Below are 19,269 nucleotides of genomic sequence, written 5' to 3'. Positions count from 1 at the left end.
GGCCCAGAGCCATGGATTGGTTTAGAAACTGGATATGATAGAGCAAACTTAAAGCAAGTTACCATGACTCAGAAGATGTGCCATCAAGGTGGAGTATAACTCAGAAAGGTGTAGTTGCACACCTACAAGACATCAGAACGGCTTGTACAACTAAACCCACCATCCCGCCAATCAACAGGAAAAGAAATGACAATGGAATGGATAAAATTGGCTGAAGGAAGGAATTAAATCAACACTGAGAGTCAACAGCTTCAAGCGCAAGAAGATAAGAAATGTAATGGTGGAAATCAAAGTGTGAAAGTGAAGATGTAGAAGATGGGGGGGGGGGGAACGCAGAGGCCACATGCAAAAGAAGGAGGTGATTGACAGAATGGACTTTATGGAGGAAAAATTACTCCTGTTAAAAGGAACAGGTCCGGCAAACGAGGATGAAATGACAGCAGGAAGCATTGCAAAAGAGCTGGTGGAGAAAACAAAATACCAGTCTTGAGAATAATAAAGAAGAAAGTGCTTAAAATGAGAATGTTAGAATGAATGAAATGGAGGTTGTAGTAAAAATGAAGGGGGTGGAGTGGGGTGGGGTCAGAATTTGAAAGCATGAAAGGGACATAAAGCAACAAGGTCCCCCCTTTTTTAAAGGACCAGCTGCAGCCAGAAAAACAGGATTGCAAAGCTTGGGTAGTGCCGTGTCTTTCAGTTGGTGAACCGATGTATTAGCAGAAAAGTATGGCTGTGGGAGGAGACAAACCTTGGCCAAACACTACTAAGAGAAACCCAACATATTTGGCAGACATGAGAGACAGCTGGGGCAGGAATGTGGAAGGAATTCAGGGTGGCTGTAGAGCAACCTGGGGAACACACCAAAAAGTGTGGGGAAAGCCTGTTCCAAGATATTTTGCTACCTGAAACAAAGGATAAAATATTCCTTTATGTGCAAAAACCGGTTTAAGTGTCCCATTGTACTTGAGGAGGGAAAAGTAAAGAGTACAGGACCGGCTGCACAGCATTCATGGTTTGGTTGTCCAGCATAGACAGTAATTGCCGCCCCCTTACATCCTCAAAGGCAGTTGTGTCATAAAGGTTGTTAAGCTGATAGTCTTTAGTGTGGGTGTTGCTAAGAGGATACCTTTCAGGTATGTAAGTCCAGGCAAACTACAGTTCCCAGCCAGACAGGGCATTGTCCCTACTGACTGGGAATTATGGGAGTTGTAGTCAAAAATATCTGGAGGAGTCCAGTTGAGGAAAGCCACTACTGAAGCTCCACATCTCTTCCCATTCAATCCTTTTCTTTGGGTCAGCAATAAGAGATTGTGAACTTCTTTGCTCAGTTGCTCCGGAAGGCAGAAAAGGCAGGGAGAGGAAGGCACCATGCACACATATGCACACTCTCTTTCACACACACAATAGAAGAGCTACTGGATAGAACACCCCCACCCTCACTATGAAGAGTGAAAACCCTCAACATTGAGTATCAGAATTGAAGCAGGGACCAAGAAGCTGTGTGAGAACCATACAGTGAAGCATGAATGTGTATGTACAAGTATATACAGAAGTGAAGGTGTGATATGGAGGAATATGGGTTTCCACCACGTATGTGTTACGTCAGTTCCTCTCCGATGCACAGAGGAAGCTTATAACTCTAATCTGGGTGCTCAGAACTATGGTATAAAAACAAAGCAGGACACCACTGTTACTGGAAGTGTCCAGATCCTAGCCAACATCATCCACAGTGTAACAGCCAAGCCTAAAAGGAGTGGATAATACCAGCTAGTATTTACAAGCAAAGAAACAAGACATTCTCTGAGGTGGAAAAAAGAAAAGAATGGGACAGATGGAAGCTTGCACAAGATTCAGTTAAAAACCGGGGTGGGGTGGGGTGGGGGTGGGGGGAAGCAGCAGGCTATTCTTCAAGAAGGAACAGAAGCTGGGATAATACAAACACCTTCTTGGATGGAAAGAAGATCACACCAGCCAGAGAGGAAAGCACATCTGCCCAGCGGGATCACCAGATGTGACGCGGCACGGGGAGAGAAGGGCTGAATGATGCTTCACTGAGAGACGTATTCCTGAGAGGGCATCTGCTCCATGCAAACCAGGAAGACATCTTTAAAAGGGTCAGACAGACCACCACGTATGTTATTGGACAGAATCAAGTGTGGGGTGGGTGGCGGGGTGGGGACAGGGTGAGGGAAGGGCACCAGCAAAGAAATAGTGTGTAGCGGACACTAAAGTTACACCCGGCACAATGTGAGTTTTATTTTGCAGGTTGTAGTAGACCAACCTCAATGGCTTTATTTTTTTTTTTTTCCTGCAGACTGTTACACAATGGGGTGGGGTGGGGTGGGGTGGGTGGGAACACAGGAGGTTTGATTCATGGCAGCCTCCTTTATAATTTATACTTGGGAGAGAGCATGGGGCATTATTTAGGGGGGAGGAGGGCCTGAAACTCCTTCCACTATTAATCCCATCTGCACGACTTACAAGCCTCTGGCCCTCTGCCAACCATCCTGCCAAATTAAAAAAATAAAATAAAACCAAAATGACCATTTCCTTGATGGATGCATGATGCAGGTGGAAGGGCAGTTTTGGCTGATTTATTCTTCTCCTCAGTCCTGCAGACAGTTAATCTCCATGAGGCAGAAGGGGATGGCTGGCAGGTCAGGGGGAGGGTTGCTGTATTTTGATGTTGAAATGCAAGTATTCTGTCTGCATGTTTTTATATGCTTATATTTGGGGCAGGGAGGGAAATCAGGATCTTGGAAGGGGAAAGAGATAAGATGTTAGGGGGTGAGATTTAAGACAAGATCATAGGGTTCAATGGATCAATTTGGGGAACAGATAACTGATGAAGCTGGTGGTGACTTGGAGTCACTCAGAATGGAAATGGGTTTGCCTGATGGGGATGGGGGGGCGGTGGGGTACCAGTAGTGATGGTGGTAGGGAAAAGATCAGCTGAGTTCAAGAAATTTAGATTTCACACAGACATAGATCTAAATTTCATAGATAAAGGACAGTTTGGAGTTCATAGTAGACCAACCTCAATGGAAGAATCTGAAGTTCGTCTACTAAAGAACCAATAATGGTCAGTAAAGTGGGCTTGCTGGGCCAAATCCTGTGAGCCAAAGAGAAATAATTTCAATTCTAATTCAATTGCCAAGAAGGGGAATGGAATAACCAATGCCTCATCTTGAGGAGAAAGTCGGTCCCATAATCCTAGATCTCTTACTCAAGGTGACCTGCTAGCTGACTTAAATGGGAATCTGAATCTTAAGATATAAGGCCAAGATGCAATTTAGAAGAAGGGAGATCTGGGTTGCTAATTACCTTTTCGCCCACTCCCTAAAAAAAAAAAAAAAAAAAAGTGGCCCTTGATTGTATCCACATAAATGTACTTTAAACAGCAACAGAGACAGAGTGGGTGGAGAGAGAATGTGGATTACTGAAGTGTGTTAAAAGTAGAATTTGGGTAAAGAGGTGAAGAAAGATATGCTTAGAGTACCACGGGAAGGGATGGAAGATAAGAAAGGTCTAGACTGAAGGGAAGACTGGTTTGTTAGGGGTTTTATGTTTACACATAGCAGTTATTGAATGAAAACCACATAACCTATATCTTTGACCTGCTGCTTGATAGATGTTTTCATACTGGGGGTGGGCAACATTTTGGATGTTAAAGAATAAAAGTTTGCTTTAATATACAATTTTGGGAGGAAAATTTAGTTTTTTTTTTAATTGGTGAAAGAAGAGGGAAGACTTTTTTATTTCTTCCTTCACCCACCAATGTGTGAGATGTAGATTAATTTCCTGCTTTGTGGAGCATTATTTGTGCTTCTGACGGCACAAGGTTGAGGGGCCAAAGCAGAATGTCATACTTCCGATCCATTTAGTCTTCTCTCTTCCTGGGTATGTGTGAGTAATGAATTTTGTTTCTGTGAGAATCAAATCATGCCATTCTTCTAAAACAAAGCAGAGTTTGTTATCTAAATTCATTCTTCCCAAACTGGTATCTTCCATAGAGGTGCTAAACTACAACTTTCATCAACCCAGGGCAACAGTCATGAGAATTGTAGTCCAACACATTTGGAAGTCACCAAGTGAGGGAAGGCTAGTTCTAAGCGGTTCATAAAACTGTTAAAACTGACCAACAGGTTTAATCACAATATTTTCTTATTTTGTAATGTATGTGTTACTGTTTATTTCCTTACATTTCCTACTTGGTTCTTTTTACATGATTTGTTCTCATCATTTAAAGGATTCCAATCAAAACAGGAAAGGGGTAGATTGGTTCTGAATCTGGGACCAATCAACCCCCTTAGTGAGATTGAGAATCCTGTTCCTTTTGCGGGTTGGGTGAGTTCACAAAATATTATAAATCTCAGTATTAGTTTGTATAAAGGTATAGTGGGTGGGAGGGGGGTGGGTGGGAGAATGGACATTATAAACGGCTACAGACTTTTGTATCAACGCATGAATCGAGTAAATAAACTCAGATGCATGAAGTTGTGTCAAGTGATTATTCTGAGAAAACTGGGGGAAGTTCAACCCATGTGCCCTCATCAGCCTGTGTAAATTCACAGCCTTTTAAAACCCACAAAGAAAACCAAAAATGAACACTCTTGTTAAAACAGACGTGTTTATTTCTCACATTGTTCTGTTTCTATTAGTCATAGCAAGCAATTATATAGCCTTAGGTACTGACAATTTTGGCTTTTACATCACCCAAAAATTTTCAAATGGATGGCTGGAGCTACTGGAGCAGAAACTTTAAATAAGACCCCAAGAGAAGTGAGCTGCCCTCAGCAATTATAAGGCAACCAATAGATGTAGCCAAGAATTGGAAAACTTGTCCTCATGAGCCAATCTCTCAGTGCAAATAAATTCAGGGAATAAAGTAATACAACATATGAAACCTAATCACAAAAATAAAGCCTGGCATAGAAATCTTGGAAATTGGAAACAATGTCAGACACATTACAAAATAATGGACATAGTACAGGTAGTCCTCAACTTACGACCACAGTTGAGACTGGAACTTCAGTTGCTAAGCAATAGAGTTAAGTGAGTTGTGCCTGATTTTACTTTTTTTTTTTTTGCTGTGGCTCTTAAGCGAATCTGGCTTCCCCCATTGACTTTGCTTGTTGGAAGCCCCCTGGGAAGGTCACAAATGGCAATCACATGACCTGGGATTTTGCAACTGTTGTAAACTGCTGGTTGCCAAGTGCCCAAATTTTGATCACGTGGCTGTAGGGACACTGTGATGGTCATAAGTGCAAGGACCAGTTGTCATTTTTTTCAGCGGTCATAACTTTGGTTGTTAAATAAATGGTTGTAAGTAAAGGACTACCTGGTCACAGACCACTAATTTACCAGAGGACAAATTAACCCTATTTCCTACAAAGCAGTCAATCATCTGGGGGGGATATTGGCAAGGTTCAAAGGCAAGACTGCAAATAAATATATTAAAGTTTGATGCTTTGTTTTACAGCATGCCAGCTTCCTATTTAATCTTTTTATTAAAAGAGCCTTCCAAGAAGTTGAATGGGGCAAGGAGCTTGGTGGATCTCAAATGAGGAATCTAGAAATTCTGTTGCCCACCAACGCCACATTACCCAACCCTAGCTCAGCATTATGCACAAATGCAATGAGTTGGTATAAACATCTTAGTTTATAGGGTGCTTTAGTGGACTTTGAGTTCATCTCAATACAGTATAATGCCTAGATTATGAAACATTATCCTGTAAGAGAGGAGTTAAACCTTTAATGCAGGCGTTGTGCAGCTTCTCTGTGTATCAGTGAGTCAGCTTTAAAGTTCATAGATCCTCAAAATTATTATTAAAAAAAATAATCTCAAGAGATTTTAGTCATTTCCTTTGTATTTTGGGGCACTGTGACATTATGTGATGGCAAGGAAAAAAGTTGCTAATCAGTGCTAAAAAGTGTTCCAAATATGCTGTAGAAGTTAGCAACTGAGCTAACAAGGCCTCTCTCTCTCTCTCAGAATGCTGTTCTTTTAGGCCCTTTAAGGATAGGAAAACAAAGTGCCATGTAACAATTTGACTTTCATTTCCATAACCTCTTGGGAATGGAAGAGGTGCCTTGGCAAGATTTGGATCTTGGCAGGGATAAGAGACCATGTCTTTCATCTTCATTTCACTTCCTCCCTTAGGCCTTGTTGACAAAGAGGCTTAATCTGCAAGCCTATTTTTATGGCTCCTCTGATTCATGAATGTTGGCTTCCCCTGTATTGAGTACATTTGTTCTTTCCCCTTGACCAGGTGGTAAGTCTTCTCAATCTCCAGAAGACAGTTAAATACTGAGATAGGAATATTTGCCATATTTATCTTGGCTATTCATCAAGATCCTTACGTAAATAATAACTCAGACAACTAAATCAAGATACTCAATCAGATGATCAGATAGATATTTATTACAGCAACATCTACTTTGTTGAGTGAGAAAGAGGCTTTTTATTGGACAAACATTTTATACTTTAAAAATTTATATATAATATACAGACAGTCAGATTTGAAGAGTGCGGCAATGCCACTGTGAACTGAGGAGAGAGCTGCAAGAATCACACTCAGCCCCTGCTTGCAGAAGACAGTGTGAAAACATTCCTGAGAAGGACCAAAAATAACCATTTCAATTTCAGATGTCTTCTTGCTGTTTAGCAAAAGAAGCTACATGGTAATGGCATTCTAATTTGGCTTGCTGGATGAAGACAAGGGTCTATGATAACCTTTAACTTTGGTTCCTTCAATACAACCACTAGGTTTAAGTTATACCTAGGGATTGGATATCTCTCTTGCATTATGGCCAAAAACTCTGTCTCCACCATCTCCATCCTCTATCTCTCTTGACTTCAGTTTTGGGTTCTAATACAAATGAAAAGCCAGCTTTTCTGGGAAAGGGAGAAGGGGACCTTTAACGGGTAAGGTGGCTACCATGCTAACGTAACCTTAGCTATTCTTGCTGAAAATCACACTAGGAGAGCTTGCTAATGTGCTAATGCAGAAATGAGTGAGGAAAGAGAAGATAAATGATTGTGTATAAGACTGAATTAACAATTACCTCAGGAAAGTACTAAAAGTTCAAAATCTTGGAGAAAATAAATAGGCAAATACATCTCTGCCCACCAGTAAATTTCAGAATCGTGGTGAAGACAGACAGGATTCAGGAAGGGCAAAACTGATGCTGAAGATTGTAATTATTTAGTTCATGTCAATATTTCACAGCACAGTGACATGATTGAAGAAAAGGAAACTACAGCCTTCAGCTACAGTCAATCTGAATTGCTTGAGAAAATATGGGGAAAGTAGTGGGGGAAAAAAGTTGAACAATGATCAATATCCCAAAATGCCTTTTCCACATCTTCTCCTCTGGAGCATACAGAGGATGGTGGAAGAAAATACAGACACTCTGAAAGCAAAATACTGAGGAGAGAAGCACGCATCCCAATTTGCCACCTCTGGTCAAGTATTTCGAATAAAACATTTACAAGAGAGCAGAGCAGGATAATCTGGGCCACAAGCTAAAGTAGAAGTACAAAAGTTAAACTGAACGTTCAGAGATAATTCCAAGGAAATAATACAAGATATGACCATAAGACCGCCCCCCCCCCAGTGTCAAGTAGACTGCCAATAGCTTTTTAAAAATTCTGTATTAATATTGTCCAAAGTAAATGACTTCCAAATGGTTGGTCCATGTGTTACTAGATATATTTGCAGAATACAGGGGATTAATGTGCTCTCTCTCTCTCTGAGATCCGCTCCTATACAGTTTTGGAAAACAAAACCCAAGTTCAGATTTCAAAAGGTGTTTAGATGTAATCTTCTTGATTTTTAGTTGAGGATACATGGTAACAATATCCTAGTTTGGTTCATTGTATCAAGACAAGCTTTGTGCTGTCCTATATTTCATCCTCCCCAAAGATACCCCAAAAGTGTGAGGTACAAAACTGTCAATCCCAAAACGACAAGCTGTTCAGCTGCCCCTCAAAATCGTGGAACAGGATCCTCCTCAACAGCCATTTTTTCCCCTCAACAGTTCAAATTATTATGGGAGTAAAACAGGGAGGAGCCGGGGGAGCAGGAGTTATCCTATCATCCCACACAGATATCACAAAAGCATAATGGGAAGGTGAAGTGGTCACATCAAAGAAGATATGCTCAACTGAAGTGACTAATCTGAGGCAAAGCCCTGATCCCTTCATCATGAAGGTTGGGAGCTGATCCCTCTGGAAGACTGAGGGGAGTTCCTTCCCACAACCTTGAAATCCTACTTCCTCTTTGCCCGTTCAGCAGCATCCAAGGCAGCCATATTACACGAGGCAGAGACCAAGTGAATTAAGCTGATGAAACTCTTGGTGATGGCAATGGGGGTAGAAACCCACAGAATTAGGCGGTAGAGTCCGACGTACCCTGACAGGACTGGAAAGTAAAAGAACAAAAATGAGTGGGGTGGAAAAATCCAACATGCTCTTCAGTCCCAAAGCCTTCCCTCCCCTCAACCCCCTTAGCTGTCTGTACTCACTTTCTGGTCCTTCACCAAAACACAGCAAGTACAACATGCAGTAGAAGAGCTCATTACCAGCACACATAATGAAGAGAACAGGCTGAAGAAAGAGGAAGAAGAAACTACATCAGACCAGACAAGGCAAGAAATGGCAGCCAACAGAAGCAAGTTTAAATCAGACAGTTATTTATAAGGGCATCAACTGCGATTGTATGACAAATCATGGTGATTTGATGGAAACATCTTTCTATATAAAAATCTATATTTAAAAAAAAACATAATTTATTGCATGTGACTGATAAAAATAATATACAAGAGTGTAACAAAATTCACAAAAAGGGCAAGTCAGATAACCCTCTCAAGAAAGAGACAGCTTGGGCTGCCATCTGATCAACATGGAAGAAGAGAAGCAAATGGATCAGTAAGGGATCCTACAACACTGGCGCCTTCCCAAACAAAGGTCTGGCCTCATTTCAAATGGGGAGGAGGCATCATCCAAGAATGATCTTTACAGAAAGGTTTATATGGGTTTTAAGCCACCTTGACTCTTTAGAACTTTGATAGTCAAAGTCAACACTTTAAATTAGCCTAACTAGAAGCCTACTAAGTTGCCATTTTTCCTCCAATTTGAAGGAAATGCTTCATGAAAATAGACATGCTAGAACAGGCACTGACATGGCTGAAAATGCCTCTTCCCACAGCCAGCCTTGGGCATTGGGGGGAATGGGGTGGGGTAGGCCCAATGGCAAAATGTGTCACATTGCAAACTCTACCCATTCTGTACTTGTATCATGTCACTTGCAATTATATAACAGTTGGAGCTTGCATTGTGATGTCACAATGCGCATTTTGTCATTCTGGCGAAATCTGAGTTTACTGTGGATGTCCATGAAGACAGCTCTACCTGTAGGGGCCAATGGGACCGGGAAAACAACATTTACTGAACACGACTGTATTATTCTTCATTAAAAATGAAAAATCACCCCAATGGTGCCTTCTCTCCAAAGCATTTGGAATTAAAAGGGGGAAACTAAGTGAAAGAGGACTTCATAATCAAATTGGTGAGAAAATGGCTGGAATAAGATTTTGTTTTTGAGAAAACAGAAAGAGGCGCTATCTAAGATTAGGACAGAGTTAGGAATGCAGTGATGTGAAGACTCCAAAGAGACAGCTCTTGTGCAAGTATCACTCACCCGGGAGTTGTAATACACTCTCAAGATCCGGTTTCCTGTTAAGTCAATGCTCTTATGGCTTTCACCACCTTTCACCACAGTGCTAATGGAGGCAGGGGAAGAAAATTAAAGTGGGAATTAAGAATTAAGAGTATTCAGCTCCACCTTGACTCCCCTCCCCTTGTTTCTTTCTCTCACATTGCTGTATAACTTTTCCATATTAAATCTTCCCAGAAAGACTCTCTCTGCTCCACAGGAAGCATGTTCTAATTTTCACATCATGCTTCTCTGGGTAGTGTATGCTTTAAAAAAAAAAAAACAGTCTCAAAACTGCAATGTTACTCTCTTCACCCTAGTTTTCTTAAGAAGCCTGTCCTTCATGTGTGTTATATCTCTTCCAACTCTGCAAATGGTATTAATTTGATTAATTTTTAAACTCTGTATGTTGTCCTTTAGAACCAAGTTTTCTCAAGGCACCTTACAAGAGATTAAAGCAATGCATTATTCTCTCCATAATACTGATGGACATTATGAGACTTGGAGACCATCACCAAAGGCCACCTAGTGAATTTTTTGGCACAGGCAGCTCAGTTTCTAGCTCAATTTAGAATACAATCCTACACTTGTACCCGTGACCCAGCAGAATGGCCACTTGACTTCAATAGAGCTTTATCCCAGGAAAAATGTACAGGATTATAGCTTTTGCCTCTACAAACTGAAAGGGTTAAAAAAAATGTGGAGGCAATACAAACATATAGTCCTCCAACCTGAAGATCAAAGTGATGATAAATCTGAAGAGAACTGTCTACATCCTTTTTCGACGGCAGACTAAACTAGATTACAGTTGAAGAACAGGGATACACCAAGATGATCAGGGTCAATGACTCCTTGGAACTGAGGAGAGCCATTCTACCCATCACTATTTAGAACAGTGTTTTTCAAACTTGGCAACTTTAAGATGTGTGGACTTCAACTTCCAGAATTCCCCAGCCAGCATGGTGGCTGGGGAATTCTGGGAGCTGTAGTCCATACATCTTAAATTTGAGAAGGTTGAAAAACACTGATTTAGAAGGAGGACCACTCAGTTCCATAAAACTTTGTTTCAGGCCTGGTGGGACAATCTCTTGACAACAACAACAACAAAATTAATGGCACTCCTTTTCACTGTCTCCTCACAGAGGGATAATAGAGGACAGATAGAACATCCTCCCTGCATGTATAAGGCCTGTAGCTCAACCCGTAAACACCCCAGTTAAAAAAGATTAGATGGCAGGAGATGGGGGAAAAAAATCTTCCTGGCAGCTATTGTCAGTCACGATATACAATATGGAGTTAGATAAGAGGTGCACAACTTTGGGGGATGTGCACGGCATGTCAGGAGCCACACTTCAGAAGGTAAGCAAAGCCTGGAGAAAAATCAAAATCATTACCCTGAAACTGCATTAACATTATTGAATAATTAATAGGATTCCTTCCCACATATTTCATAATGTCTTTCTTTTGTCACATTAAAAGTTACGGCCGGGGCCACTCTGAATTCTTGCGGAAGACCATGAGCCAGGAGGCCTCAAGCATATAAACCCCAGGTTAGGTGGTCAGATAACCTGGCCTTTCTCTACTCCCAAAGACCGTTAAGCTCTGTGGTTTCCCCAGCTGATACCTGTGCAGATGCAGCCAATGGGAGGCCACATCGAGACTCATGCTCAGTTGGAACAAGAGGGCAGACTCCGGATAGAGCATGGCCAGGTTCACCAGCAGACACATGGTAGCACAGCGGTCAGTCAGCATGTCCAGCATGGCCCCAAAGCGGGTGCCTAGGAGGAAGGCCACATGTTAGGAGCGGAACAATGCTTGAGGGTGTTTTGTTTGTTGGTGTTTTTAATCTAATTTTTATTTTTATTAAGTAAAAAGCAACAAGAAAAAAACATAGAAAAAGAGGTGAAGGAATAGTATACATGCAATCACATACGTAGCAACATAACCCCTAAGTCATTTTTGATTGTCATTATTGATCCTTTTTTAAAAAAAAATTAATATTATTATTGCTGTTGCACAAGCCCCACACTGTGGTGAGGGCTGAAACGAGAACTCAAAAGATACTGCATATCCAATACTGTGATTAAGAAAAATGAAATATAAACAGAATATAAATGGGGCAAATGCTCCCCCCAAAAGAAAAAAGCCATTTCATTATTTGAAAAAGTTGAAAAGATGTCATTTGTTTAAAGGAAACACATATAAGAAAGAAGGACAAAAAAGTATTTGATTTATAAAAATTTGGGTCAAGAATTTATTTCAGTGGGGATAAGTAAGAAAAGTGGAGTTATTTTGTATATAAACTCACAATTGCAACCAAAATTGATATTGACGGATGACCATGGTAGATATGTGGGGGTTGAAATTAATTTGAATGAAACCAAGATCATGATACTGGGAATATATGCCCCAATTGAAAATAAAGCCATGTTATATAAAGGACTTATGGACAAATTAATACATTTGTCCATAAGAGTCTAACTGAAAATTGGTGTCTACTGGGAGTCTAATGAAAATTGGTGTCTACTGGGAGATTGGAATGGAGTAGTCTGGCCACAAAAAGATAGAACTGTGAAAGGAATTAAAACAATGCAAGGTAAATTACTGAAAATATTCTTTGAAATGATGGACAACTTTGATCTTATAGACGTATGGTGACATAAAAATGGCGATTCTAAACAATACACCTATTTCTCTGAAAGACGCAGATCTTTCTCAAGAATAGACATATTTTGGATATCTACATCCAAAATCTTGCTACATGTGTTAACAAAATGGAGATATTGCCGAAGACTTTTTCAGATCATAACCCAGTGACTTTAGCATACAAGAGGAGAGTTTAAAACTTATAGATGGAGACTAAGTGAGACTTTGCTACAAAACGAATCAATAATGGAAGACTGTAAAAAGAAATTGAAAGAATTTTTTGAGAATAATCTTAATAAAGGCACAAATATAATGGCAATATGGGATGTTAATAAAGCCTTTATGAAAGGGCAATTTATACAGCAAAATAGTAAACTGAAAAGACAAAGACAGGAGAAGATGCAAAAGATTTTAATGGGGATAAAGTTGAAAGAGGAAGAATTAAGGAGATCTCCAGGAAGGAAAAATGTCATTCAGCAAATTAAACTTACACAATGCCAGCTTTCTGTGTTAACGATAAGAGAAACGGAAAAATGAATTTCGTAAAACAGAACAATTTTGAGTTAGCAAATAAGCCAGGGAAATGGTTGGGATATAAATTATGAAAAGAAAGTGAGAAGAAAATGGTATTAAAATTACAAAATGGGAAAACTACAGTAACAGATAATGCAAGTATGCAAAGAATATGCCATCAATATTATACAAAATTATATAAAGAAGAAGAAATTTTCCTGGCAAAAGTGGATGAATATTTAAAGAAACAAAATTTACCAAAGATAACAGATAAACAAAAGCCGATGATGAATGGACCTATAACAATAAGGGAAGTTTGTGAGGCTATAAAAAAGACTAAAATAAGGAAGATGCCTGAGCCAGATGGACTGCCAGCTTCCTATTATAAATACTTTGAGGATGAACTGTTACAATCTTTTCAAAAAATGAAGAATTCTATTTTAGACAATGGAAGAATACCAGACACCTGGACGGGTGCAAATATAGTATTAATTCTTAAAGAAGGTCAAGACCTGATTTTACCAAAAAATTATCAAGCAATATCTTATTGAATATTGATTGTAAGATATTTACGAAGATCCTGGAATGAAAAGTGTCTTGCAAGACTTTATTCATGAAGATCAGTGTGGCTTTTTACCTAAAAGACAATTAAGAGACAATATTACAAATATCCTAATACAATATATTAGAATATTTGGAGCAACATAATGAAAAACAAGCTGCAATGGTTTTCCTTGACGCAGAAAAAGCATTTGATCATTTGAACTGGACTTTTTTGTTTAAAATCCTGGAAGATATGGACTTTGGAGAAAAATGTATTAAATGGGTGAAATCTATATATACTTCAAAGAGAAATGGTAACATATCAATATTTGCTACAGGAACACAGGGAACTTAAAATGAAGTCAAGAGAACAACTAACTGCAGAGGGATTTAGTTTTCAATGGTTTTCATATGCACATCTAAGAAAAAGAATTAATAAGGATAAAAAAGTAATTGGAATTGAAAAACAGAAAATGGAATTTGAAATTGTACAAATTATGAACATGTGATTGTTAGAATGTATAAACCTCTGCTGAGATTTGAAATGGTAGAAAAACAAGTTAAAGAGTGCTTGATAAAATGAGCTAAGTATTTTGGTTATAATATACAGATGGACCAATGGGACAGAATATGGTTAAAAGGACTGAAATTCACATTGTGTTACAATTTAAAAGAGATTTTTTACAAAATGATGTACCACTGGTATATGACTTTAGAGAAATTATCTAAGATGTATAAAGGTACTTCTAATAAGTGTTGGAAATGTGGAAAACATGAAGGGTTATTTTTACCACGCATGGTGGATTTGCAAAAAAGCAAAAAAAAAAAAAAAAAAAGAGGATACAATGATACAAAGAGTCTTAAAGACTGATATTCAGAACTTTTCTTACTGGGATTTATGAATAGCCAATTAGAAAAGACTCATGGAAGATTATACGGTAACTGCAGCAAGATTATTATATGACAAAGAAAAATACTGAAATACCTACAATGGAGTGTGAAGATGATGGAATTTGGTTGGGCTGAGAGAATCACCTCACAGTGTTGCTGTTGTGGGGAAAACAGGAGGACGAAGGAGTATCAGGTATGTTCACTGCCTTGAGTTATTTATAAAAGCAATAAAGGCGGGATTAAAAAAAAAATCTAGAAAAAAAATTGTGGAAATGGCAAAATTGACCTGCTTGATCAGAGATAAGACAAGTACTTAAAGACTGGAAACATCTTACGGGTTTTTGCTGAAAATGGAAAAAAATGAATTTGTGATTTATGGATTTGCTGATTAAAAAGGGTGGAATATGGGAAGAAGGGAATTGTGATGTAATTTTAATGAGGGAGGAGCAAGAATAAGTTTGTTTGATCGGAAGTTGCTTCTTTACATATTTTTTCTTTTTTCTATTTGTATCTCTTTTCACACTTTTATATCTTTTTTCTTTCATTTAATCTTACTCTATAATTATTTCATGGGGTTTTTTTACTTTTGTGAAAATCTTTAATAAAAAAAGAAAAAGAAAAATGAAAATTTAATTTAATTTAATTAAAAGAAACAGAAAAAATATTTGGCTCTATAAGAAAAGACTTTCAAGCAGCCCCCGCCCCTTTTGTTCTTCTCCTTTTTCTTCCTTTCTTTTCCCCCCAACCACTGCTACTTAAATATTTTTATATGAGAGGAACAATACTTTGAGTACATTAGAAAAAGACATTAATGGGGTAAATATGCATACAGGATCCTGCAGACCCTGCAAAATGTGTGGCCTGTCTGCATCAAATTCAACTCATTAGCCATTTACTATGGACGGTTAAGAATTTGGCAATGTTTTGTAGCAGCCAGTTGGTGACCAAAACAGCTCGTTTCTTTAGACTTGGCCATAAATTAGTTGCCATAAATAAGAACATAAAGTATTCATATGATTAGATCAAAGATCATCTCACCCTTCCTCAACCTGGCACTGTAGTCCCTGAGGTCTTGGGGCCACAACTCCCTAGCCAGCTTGCTCTCTTCAAATGGCTGTTGAGTTGCTTTTGACTTGGTGGATCAACATGCCTTTCCAGGGTCTCAGTAAGAAAACCGCAAGAGCTGCTGGGATTAGTTAGATCTTGAGAAGAAATGTAAACGTGATTTGTTTTGTGGAAAGCTGTTAATTTGCTTTTTTCAAGAGGGGAGCTGAAAATTTTTAGAGAGACCAGCATGACAAATCCAAAGGTACGAAAGGAAGCATGACTTAAGTAAGCTTAATTATTTCATTAATTTATTACTTGGTTACTTAATTAAGGGTAAGGCAAAGAGAAGCCTTAGGAAAGGAACCCTGCCAAGCAGTTTTAAAAGCAACCCCTCTTCTTTTCATATATTATAGTGTATTACAGGGAGTTTGTCTTTCACATTCACGTCTACAATTTATTTTATAGATCCTGTTTTATTGGAGTTCTTATTCACTGTGCAAGAGTTCTTGATTTATATGCTCTGATTCTTTCAGTAAATCCCATAGATGCTAATGGGTAGGTGTTATAACAAATCCTTGTTTAAATCAAACAATCAATCAAACTATTACCTATAGAAACATAACTTATTCTGAGTGAAAAGAAAAAATAAAAGCTGACAAGATCTAGCATTCAGATTTTGATATAAAAACTAGATGCAGAATCTTCACCCCACATTTCCAGAGGTAAGGGTTGCACTGTCTTGATTTAAATGTGTATGAATTAAATGTTTCTAAATATGGAATGCTACTCCCTCATTATACAGAAGAATTCGAATCTTTTCCAAAGCAATCAAACAACACTGTGAAGTAGGTCAGGATCTTCATCACTAATTTACAGATTTGGGAAGAGGGCAGGGGTGAATGACAATCTAGTGAACTCAAACTACTGAGATTGGCTCACTGTTGTAACCAACCATGACAATACACTTTATTTATTGATTAAACAAATTTATAGAGCCGCCCATCTCACTGAAGCAAATCTGGGTGGCATACAACAATCAGATAAAAACACAAATATAAAAACAACAGAAAAAATATTAAAAAACACATTAATACCATAAAAATCAAACATCCAGATCATAGGGGAAGGGAGAATAAAAATGGCCCCCTCAACAATACACCAGTTCTCTAGTGGGAAAGGGACAAGGACTTAATGATGGATCCCGTATTTTAAAGATGAAAGTCCCAGGGCCAACTTCAGCGAAAAAGGATCACGTCCCAATTAACAGGAACCTCGTCTGTTGGAGAGCTGGTGCTGTTCTCCGAGGTAAAGCAAGGAACACAGAGCTTGACAGCCAGAGTTTATATGTTTAGTATTGTATCGTTTCATATATGGATGATTCCTTCCTTCTGTCCTACCTTGGTTAAGAGCCCGGGCAGCGTGGCCATCAAAGGCATCGAGGAAGCCACTAAGTAGGTAGAAAGAAGATGCAATCGAGGGAGAGGTTGGCATAAAATAAAACGCAATGAAAGCGAAGATTATACGAGCATAACCTGCAAAGGAAAAGCAAGGAACGTAAGCCACTGTCCTTCAACTGGGCACCCCGCCCAGAGACTACAGTCTCACCCACCCCAAATTTCAGCTAAATCCACCCTACAGTAATCCATACTCCTCTTCCCCGTTTTCGAGGCAAGATTCCCCAAATCTCTTGAATTCCTGGCCTGCGACACTTCCATCACATAGACAAGGAACACGGGCAAACGAAAGACATTTTAGAGATTTTTCTGGGGGGGAGGACAACCTGTTTAACCATGGGGGGGTGGCTTGCTTGTTTGTGTTTTTAGTAAGCCGTGGTTTCCTTTAGGGGCAGGGTTACCGTTGCAAGAGCAATGAAATGGAAATGGACTAAAACAGTGTTTCTCAACCTTGGGAACTTTAGGATGTGTGGCCTTCAACTCCCAGAATTCCCCAGCCAGCCATACTGGCTGGGGAATTCTGGGAGTTGAAGGCCACACATCCTAAAGTTCCCAAGGTTGAGAAACACGGAACTAAATAATAAGGCCAGGCAAAGGGGGAAAAGGCCGGAGCTGGATGGCAAAACGGTACGCGCAGCCCCGCCAACGGCCATCTCGTCCAGCATCTTTTCAAAGCGGAGGCGCTTTCGAGATGGCCCAGAAAAGCAATCCGCTCTCCGCCCTCGGGAGTCCCCCGCGCCCGGAGTTTAGGGGCCCAGCGCCCATCTCTTCCCTGCCTCGCCCCCGCCCTCGCCGCTTCCCCGCACGTACCGATGAGGTTGGGAACGAAGAGGAAGATATTCTCTGGCTTCATCTCGCCGCCGGCGCGATCGGAGGCGCCCTGCAAAGCCGGCCCGGCCCCGGGTCCAAGGCGAGGCTGAGATCAGGCGGCACCCATCGCGCTCCTCCCAGGGCACCCAGGCGTCCCCCCGGCCCCAGCCGCTCTCGCCCGCGGGAGAAGAGCGAAAGAGCAGCCTCCCCGCCGACGCGCGGACGATGCACTGCCGCTTCCTGAAGTCTTCCAGTCTCCGAAGCGGGAAGCGCCATTTGTAAATGGGGAGAGGGGAGCCGTTATATTGCGAGGCGTCATGGCGCGGTGATGGGATGAGGCCTCCTTCCATAAGTCGCGTCTCTCGTCTTTCAGCTTCAGGGGAGCTGTCTTTGGCCCCCTTTCTTTCCTTTCTGCCCCTCCCCGTGGGGCATTTCCGGGAGTAAATGTGCTCGCGGTCCCCCGGGAGTTCGGATTGGTTCAGTCCGACTCCCGAAAGGGCTGGAGAGGGAATCTACCTTTCCCCCCTGAGTTGGAGTTAGTCCGCGGGAAGATCGCTCGGAGGACTGAAGCTTGGAAAGCCTTCTTTAGCAAATTGGAAGAGATCGAAAGGAGCTTTTAAAGGAAGAATTGCGCTTTTCGTGGTCACTATCTATTATTTATTTATTATTAAATTTTTATGCCGCCCGTCTCCCCCAGAGGGTGACTGGGCGGCTTGCAATTAAAACCAAGACAATAAAACAATAAAAATAGAAATACACCCCCCCCATTAAAACCCAAATAAATCTATGAAATGGGTGAAGCAGTATCAATCATCCCACGAGCCAGCTCCAGCAATGCGAGCCCCCTTCAGGACCCCAGGCCATTGGGCATAAATTTCTTTTATTTTTGTGAATCTGTGTTGTTATAGGTTTTAATTGTATATTTATTTGTTTTAATGTGTTGTGAGTCGCCCAGAGTCCCCCACTGGGAGGAGATGGGTGGGGGACAAATCTAATAAATAAATAAATAAATAAACAAACAAACAAACAAACAAACCATGTTTTTACACCTTTTTGGAAGGCCAGGAGAGTGGGGGCAGCCCACACCTCAGCTGGCAAACTGTTCCACAGGGCAGGGGGCACAGCAGAAAAGGCCCTCTTCCTAGACCCTGGAAGTGGACCCCTAGATCACGGTCACTATAGATTTTTAATGGCTCCCTTAGTGGATCCTGTTTTCTAGCCCAACTGAAGCCATGAAAGCAAAGCGAAGGAGCATCAAATGAAGGGTCTATGACGGTTCTTGTAACGCCTGGGAAAAATCCAAGGCAGTATTGCTCAACTTCTGTGACTTGGAGATGTGTGGACTTCAACTCCCAGAATTCCCCAGCCAGCCATGCTGGCTGGGGAATCCTGGGAGTTGAAGTCCACACATCTTAAAGTGGCCAACTTTGACAAACACTGGCTTTGAGTATCATTTGTTCAATTCTGGGAATTAATTACAAGATGATAATCTTTAGCGCTCACCACATTTTGCTGCTTTATACGTTCTTTTTACTGTAAACCGCCCAGAGTCACTCTGCAGTAAGATGGGCGGTGACAAATTTGAAATATAAATATAAATAAATAAATAAATAAATAAATCTAGCACTTTTATCAAAATGAAAAAT

General features: G+C 40.4%; 1 protein-coding gene across 1 annotated transcript; it reads right to left on the bottom strand.

Annotated features, from left to right (window-relative positions):
- Nucleotides 1-6,408: 6,408 nt before the first annotated feature.
- Nucleotides 6,409-17,865, bottom strand: CDIPT (CDP-diacylglycerol--inositol 3-phosphatidyltransferase). Its single transcript, XM_007424328.4, has 6 exons — nt 17,624-17,865; nt 16,757-16,891; nt 11,344-11,497; nt 9,705-9,786; nt 8,530-8,611; nt 6,409-8,426 (listed from the first exon to the last, which is right to left on the bottom strand). Exons 1-6 carry the CDS (start codon nt 17,664-17,666, stop codon nt 8,275-8,277), a joined length of 648 nt encoding a protein of 215 aa, XP_007424390.1. The 5' UTR covers nt 17,667-17,865; the 3' UTR covers nt 6,409-8,274.
- Between the last annotated feature and the right edge of the window lie 1,404 nt (nt 17,866-19,269).

Source organism: Python bivittatus, unplaced genomic scaffold, assembly GCF_059951505.1.
Source record: "Python bivittatus isolate LINGU-HERP-01145 unplaced genomic scaffold, Pbiv_v1 ctg000440_np1212, whole genome shotgun sequence".
Classification (NCBI taxonomy): Eukaryota; Metazoa; Chordata; class Lepidosauria; order Squamata; family Pythonidae; genus Python; species Python bivittatus.
The sequence above is the reverse complement of the archived record's forward strand: the minus strand, read 5'-3'. Positions and strand labels throughout refer to the sequence as shown.